This window comes from Elephas maximus, chromosome 3 (genome assembly GCF_024166365.1).
Source record: "Elephas maximus indicus isolate mEleMax1 chromosome 3, mEleMax1 primary haplotype, whole genome shotgun sequence".
Taxonomy (NCBI): domain Eukaryota; kingdom Metazoa; phylum Chordata; class Mammalia; order Proboscidea; family Elephantidae; genus Elephas; species Elephas maximus.
Genome location: NC_064821.1, coordinates 164,400,675 through 164,407,966, shown reverse-complemented (window position 1 = coordinate 164,407,966; position 7,292 = coordinate 164,400,675). Strand labels below are relative to the sequence as shown.

The window sequence follows — 7,292 nt, the reverse complement described above, 5'->3', positions numbered from 1 at the left end:
GGTTCCTTTTAAAGCAAAAGAAACTATGATTCAGGTACTATTCTTATATAAACACTGTGATTTTTTTTCTTTATTGAGAGTAGCGTGCTCTATGTCTCCATCAGATGTGAGGCATCCATTTACAGACTATCCTTGTCCAAGTTTAGAAAGAGCACCTAATATCCTAACAGTATGTTAACGATTTTTTTTTTTAACAAGTTTCTTTCTGAGGACTTGAGCCCATTAAGACATTTCATGCTCAGTCAGTATGGTCACTATTTTTAGACAGTATGGTTAAAATAAAGGAAAGAATTTTGTTTGATACTTTTATTTATATGCAAAACAGCGCACCATTCATGAGATATGAAAAACTCGTCCAATAGAAACCAGATTATATCTATTTTCACTACAAAATATTGCATTATATAAAGCAATAGAGACACAAAAAAACCCTGAAAAGGACTAAAATCTTTGGATAGCAGATGTGGTTTTTTTCCCCCCCGCTCCTTGTCTCTAAAATACACTCCTGTTTTAAGAGTTTCACAGCTGAGAACATGAAACATTTTCAGGTTAGATTTTTCTTTTTGGTTGTCACAGAAGAAAGTAGTTCTGAATTCTTTTTTTTTTTTTTTTTAGGAAAATAACTTAATTTCCTAAAATTATCCCACACACAAACATCACACACACACAAAGAAGCTACACTTCTTATAAACAGTTTGTACTTTTCCAGCTGAACTACAGATAAGAATAACAACACTTACTTTTTTAAAAAACTATAATAGTGAAGTGCTAGTGTTGCTGATCTCACAACAAAAGGACCTTTCAAGAACAAACATCTTAATATATAAAATATGTTTAGAAACAGGGAGAAGTGGGAAATCTGTTAGACAAGTGCAATATAATTAGAGCAAAAAGAAAGACCACAGTATAATCTCAGCAAACACTTAGAAAGTTAGACATAATTATTCCACAGGACAAAGTGTAAACACTTGGCTATAAATAAATTGGCACAGAGTATCCAAAGTAAAATTATCACCACTCTGAAAAATAAACGTCTGGAAAAAAATACTCTACTTCTTCTAACATAAATAAAAATAGGTTGTCTTTTTCTAACTGCACCTACGGGTCCACGTGTTTAAGGTCACAAATACATTTTTTTTTTGGATATATAAAGGGGCACTTTGCCTGAAAAAACAATCAGATATTAAGTTTTCCATTAAATATGGATATTCCTGTCTACATGAGTGTCATATCTTGGGGTTCAAATCTTACCAAGTTCAGATCTTCTCACAGTGTGTCTCTTTGTTCTCAATGTATCTTTTTGACCTTACCAAATACTCAGGGTTTGTCTGTCCTAGTTGCATTGTAGTATTTTTCTTTTCACATCAGAACGGAAAATGTCACGTTCCGCTTTTCTGTGCCTTAATTCTCTACACTGGAAGAGATCTCGCCCCCCAGAATGTTTGGTGACTTGTCATTTAGAAAAATTCTGGATACCCTAAAGTTATGAGCCTGTACTCTGAGCTTTCGCCTCATTCTTTCGTAACATGACGATTTGTGGGAGATTAACGTAGGAGAACTCGAAGTCTGCAGCGAGCTAAAGCAACAACCCTGGAAGGGACCCTAACTCACGGAGGGGAGGCCCAGAGGTGGCTCACCTCCGGTGCTTAAAGGAGGATGGCTGGGCCTGGAAAATGCCCCCTGCAAGCCCCAAGGCTCCCCAGACATCCCCTCCTCCCGGGGTCGGAAACCTTCCCTCCTCGCCCTGCTGACCAGAGAGAACATTTGGCGAGCTTCTTTCCTCGTCCAAGTCTCTAGCAGCGGCCTTCTCGCTGGGCCACCGCCTCCTCTGTGGTCCCCGCGGCGCCCGCCCCCGTCGGTCCGGTTCGCGCTTCGCAGCCGCGGACCCGACGGCCTCCTGCAGCGCCCCCTGCCCTACACGTCCAGGACGTGGTTGAGATAGGAGATGTAGCAGATGGCCAGGCGCAGGATCTCGATCTTGGAGAGCTTCTTGTCTGGGGGCAGCGTGGGCAGCAGTTTGCGGAGCTCGGCGAAGGCCAGGTTGAAGGCTTCCACGCGGATGCGCTCGCGGGTGGCGTGGGCCGAGCGGTACTTGGCGGTGGCGCGCCGGCGGCGGCGCTTCTCCTCGCGGCTCAGCTGCTGCGGGTGCGGGTAGAGCGCGGCCCGGCTGCCGCCCTTGCCGTCTCCCTCGGCCTCCTCCACCGGCTCCAGGTCCGACACGTTGCCCAGCACCTTTGCGTCCGCGCCGCCCAGCGACTCCGGGTCCGAGTGTGCCGAGCTGGGGTGGTCCGAGTCGGCGGCTTGGTCCGGACTCAGCATCATTTTGGAGGCTGAGGGGGAGTCAGAAGATCAATCAATAAAAGGAACCAGCCTTTCTTTCTCAGAGCGGGCAGGGGCCTACCACGCCCGCCCTGCCCGCGGGCTCGAGGAGGGACTTTCTCGGTGCCGCGTCCGCGCGTCCCGGTCCGCTCCCCACACCGAGCTGCTGCGCGTGGCCGAGCAGGCCGCGGCCTTAGGGAGGGCACCCCGAGGGCAGGCCCGAAGGCCGGAGCCCCGCGCCTCCCCACAGCGCCGGCTCCGAGGCCGCATCCTGGGCTCAACGGCTCGGCTTGCAGGAGACGGAGACCGGCCTGTGGGCCCGGTCCGGGACGGCCGTCGGGCCGAGACTGGGTTTTTGTGCCTTCTCCGGCCAAACACCAACTGTGCGATTCCGCCTCCCTACTCTCTTCCTCTTTCCTGACAAACGAATGATTCCTAAGGACGATACATCTGGTGTTACCAGGGGCGGGGAGACGAGGCGTGCGTGGCCTACCCGCCCCGAGGGCCCCCGGCACAGCAGCGGGAGAGCCGCGGCGCCCGACGGCCTCACGCGGGTCTGGGGCGGCTCGGGTGCTCGCGGGTGCCGGGACTGAGGAGGGCACGCCGGACCCCTGCGCTGGGGTGCGGGCCTAGAGGAACCCCAGGCCCGAGAGCAAGCGGCCGGGAGCGAGAAGACTTCCTCGCCCCACTCGCGCCTCTCCAGGAAAATAGAGAAATGACTAAACAAACGTGGAGGCTACTTTCAACTGCAAATTGCCTCGTGTGCCCTTGTAGCCTTCTGGGGCACCATCTGTCACGCGGACAACCACACACATCGGGGACCTCGAGACGCGGCGGCGTGGGAGAAAACAATGCGCCCGGCAGGGGGCCGGCCACCTCGGGGAAAAATACCGGCGGCCGGGTCGCTGCGGGAGGAGAGGCCGGGGAGGAACCGGGAGGGCCCGGTGCGGGAGCAGGCGGCTCCACGCGTCTTGCCCGGGGCCGAGCTGCTTCTTCTCCCGCAAAGTTCTGGCCTTCCCGGGGCCTGAGCTCGGGAGCCCGGAGCTGCCCCCGGGCGGCCTGGCAAAGGCCCAGCGAGTCTGTCCTTAGCTTTCCTCTAACGATGCCCTCCTGGAAAGGCCACCTCTCCAGGCTCCTCCCGGGCGCATGGAAGACGGAACCCGATTGCGCGCCTTCTTGGAGGGACTCGCTCAGAATCTCTGGACTTCGGGGGAATTCGGGCTTCCAGAAAGGGGTCGACAGGAGAGAAAAGGCGCCTGCGGGTGCTGCGCGCCCCGACCGCGGGCACAGGGTGGGAGGACCAGGCTGCGAAGCCCGGGCCCCAGGGTGTGTCGCCCGAGCCACTCTTGTCGCGGGAGAAATCCGCGTCGGCGACGTGTAGGAGGGTTTGCTGCTAGAGAAACAAAAGCAAGGGGGTGTGTGATCGGTTCCCAACGCTCCACTTGCTTTTGAGTGAATCTGGCTCCAAAACAGCTTTCATTTCCTTGCGAGAACAGGTCCTCTGAAGCAAAATAAAAACAAATGCTCCAAGTGAACTGTACGTGACTCCCTACGGGCTTTTCGCCGATAAATTTATAAGTAGGACAACTTACACCTACACATTTAGCTTGAAAGGGCATAAACAAATATGCGAGTAATGGCAAATCACAATAAGCCTCCATATAGTTGTAGTTTGGATCCAAAGTTCCTGGGTTGCCCCCAAAGCATGTTAAATTCTCCACCACGTATCTTTCTAAAATAGTCGTAAGTAGCTTGCCGTGTATGCATTTTATTTATTTAATAATTAACCGAAATGCATCTATAAATGCAATATGAACAACCTAACTTAGTTTCAAGCTGTTAAAAAAAAAAAAAGATTTAAAGGAGACTTACCTTGTAAAAGCCTTTTCAATAACCTTCTCTCCAATCTTTTAGAGTTAAAATTCCAGGAAGTATCAGGAGGGAAATTCCGGGAAATATTAAAAGCAGCCAATATTTATTACATTCAACAATGAAAAAGCAGCTGTCATCTCTCTGGTGTCCACAGCGAGGGATGATAATATCTCAGGATGTGAGCGGCATGAATGGTTGTTCACTTAGTGGATAGATCAAAAACGCCTTTTTCTTTTAAACGTTTTCGAACATTTCGAGAAATTCGTTGTTGGTTTTTTTTTTTTTTTTTTTTTAAACGATGTGTTGACAAGTCCGGTGCCTTTTTTCCTCTTCTAGGTCTCTATAAATAACAAAAGAGATGCAGAGATAAACACCGTCACAGCGAAGGGCTGGTTCCTCCACTTTCTAACAGCGGAAGAATCAATAAGAAAGATGGTTAAGATAAGACTCTGCTCAGGTCGGACTCCTCTCCTTTCCTTATTACGGCTGAGAGAAACCGGGAAGCGCGGGGCAGAGATGCGATCTTGGTTAGAAGTGATTTTTTTTTTTTTTTTGAGATAGGCTTTGTTCAGCTGTTGTCTCCCTAATTCCCAGGAACACAATCCTGTAACTCAGAGTTAAGGTTGCCTCTTTTTCTTCCCTCAATTACTTGAATGTTGTATAAACAGAAATCTATTTTCCGTTTCAAAGTCTTTCAAGCCTTGCTTACATCCCCCGCCCTCACCCCCTCCTTTCTTTACCTTGTAGCAAAATAATATAGTCAGTGGCTTAGAGATGCCTGGAGAAAGGCTGGTGAAAAGTGAACGTCCCCCGGAGTAACAGTGACAGCGAAGCGGAGAAAGACGGGAGAGAGTGGAAGAGCCAGAGCAAAGAGGCAGAGATGCGTGTGTGGCTTCTTGACTCTCCTGGTACCAATTGATTCAGCCTAGAGATGGTGGAAGAGATAAAGGCTTAAGAAGGGGGATGGAATTTTTTCCCCCTAAATTGATATTTAATGGGAAATCCTATTGGACAGAAACCTGGACATGAGTCACTTAATTGGACTTGACATCTGTCACAGTGTGGGAGTTTTCACAGCCCAAATATTTTAGCAGATCAGATTCCCACTGAATCTGTGCCATAAAATATAACAGTTGAAAGCAGTCCATGATGGAAACCTTAGCCTCCAAAAAGCCTCTAGCCATAATCAGACTATTTCTGTTTTTCAGATTATTGATGCAGTATTTAAGTGCAAATAAACACCATATTGACTGTGGAAAAATTTCCCTGGCATATCAAAAAATCATCATCTTTCTTTAATGTTTAGGAAAATATTTGTGTCCAAACATGGAAATATATACTATACAAGGCACTACATTGAATATAAAGTATTCATATATACAGCAGCTAACGTTTATTAGTGATTATTTATACATTTCAAAATACACCTCAGTGAGGCTTGATTAAGTGTATTAATATTTTTGAGAGGTATTCTGCCATTGGGTTAATTTACCAATAGATAAGCAGATCATAGAAACCTTTCAATAGATTAAATCATTGATTGAACTGGGAATAGAATCAAGATATCATAATTTCAGGAACTGTGATGTGAGACCATCCTACTCTTCCAAGTGTGTTTGTTTTTCTCTTCACCCACTCATCTGTTCAGGTTAAAATATGGCACACTACATGTGTGGATTACCGTGCTTCCTTCTGGCCTCTCTTAACATGCGAATACATTCAGCTGCGCACCAGTGCACTAGGCTGGGATGTAAACACACGCAAATCACCAGTGTATTCCAGCCTTTGCCTTACACAACCTCGTGGTCCTGAATTTATTTGCCTTATAACAAAAGGGAAAATCCAGTTCAATTTTTTTTTTTTTCATTTTGTGGAGATACCGTTAGTCCCCAACCATTACATACCAATTGCAATCATTTTAGCTTTTTTGATTGGACAAACTTAAAAAATGAGAGCATTGTAGCCTGACTCCCTACCTCCCCAATCCCTGGAGAAATATTTGTGAGGAGAGGGGTCCTCACTTTCCCTTCTTTATCAATTTTGCCCTAAAATAGAGGTCCTGTCAGGGGGGTTGAGCAGCCCACCCCTGGGAGTGCCCCTCAGGGTTCTTCACGGCAGACACAACTACTGTTTGATTTTGTACATATTTTTCATCCTCTGGGAGATTCCTGGACCAGAATGGGATGGGGATGTGGACAGTAGGAGTGCCTCCACAGAGTAGGGGGCACCAACACTTCCCAGTCCTGTCTCTGCCAGCACCAGCACAGAAGTACATTTTAAATGTCCCCAGGACACTTAAGTGGAGGTAGAAGCCAGCCACCTACAGGTGGTAATGGAAACAGGCGAGTGGATGAACTCCCCAAAGTAGTAAACAAGAAGGCAGAAGGAAAGAGCCAACACTAAGCATTCACACACTGGAAGTGTACACATAGATGCACACCCACAGATACCTACCTGTGCCTCTTCCTCCCCCATTACCCACACAAGCCGGCTGGCTCTACCAGACTCCCACGTACTCAGACCGACAGACTGAAAAGTCTGGTGGGCTCTAATCACCATAGTCCTGGAGGCAGATGCTAGAGTGGAAACAGACTGGTATCTCTGGTTACCCTGATGTTGTATGTGTGTGTGTTTGCGCACCCACCTGCGTGTGTGTGTACATATCAGGGCAGGTTAGATTCAGCTATGGAGTGTGCGGATCCAGGACACATTCTATTTATGTTTAGGCTTACTCATGCCACACTTACAGCCTGCATGTATGTAAGTTAATACTTACATTAGTAAGCATGTGTAAACAGGTGCACACTCAGAACCACACACAGTCATGCTTACACATATGGTTATCATCATGAACACGGATGGACTCACACACATACCATACTCTGCTCCGGGAACAACCCCCCTCCCCCACCTTTGCCTTTTCCAAGACCTCCCTGGCACAGATGGTCCCTCCTTCTGTGCTCCATAGCACTCTTTTTGTATTTCCCTTAGAGACCGCATGTTGTGTACCATGATTCTTGGTCTACCTCTCTCTCCCACTGGACTGTGATGCTTTCAGGGAAGGTCTGTAGCTTGTATTTCTAGCACCAACCATCCTATGG

General features: G+C 47.9%; 2 protein-coding genes across 2 annotated transcripts; both read right to left on the bottom strand.

Annotated features, from left to right (window-relative positions):
• Nucleotides 1-1,914: 1,914 nt before the first annotated feature.
• On the bottom strand, nt 1,915-2,322 carry NHLH2 (nescient helix-loop-helix 2). The gene has a single exon (XM_049875990.1). It carries the CDS (start codon nt 2,320-2,322, stop codon nt 1,915-1,917), a length of 408 nt encoding a protein of 135 aa, XP_049731947.1.
• Nucleotides 2,323-2,596: 274 nt separating this feature from the next.
• LOC126071391 (uncharacterized) lies at nt 2,597-6,750 on the bottom strand. The gene is made up of 4 exons (XM_049875571.1): nt 6,646-6,750; nt 4,192-4,226; nt 3,133-3,712; nt 2,597-3,016 (listed from the first exon to the last, which is right to left on the bottom strand). The coding sequence occupies exons 1-4, from the start codon at nt 6,748-6,750 to the stop codon at nt 2,597-2,599; spliced, it is 1,140 nt and encodes a 379-aa protein (XP_049731528.1).
• Between the last annotated feature and the right edge of the window lie 542 nt (nt 6,751-7,292).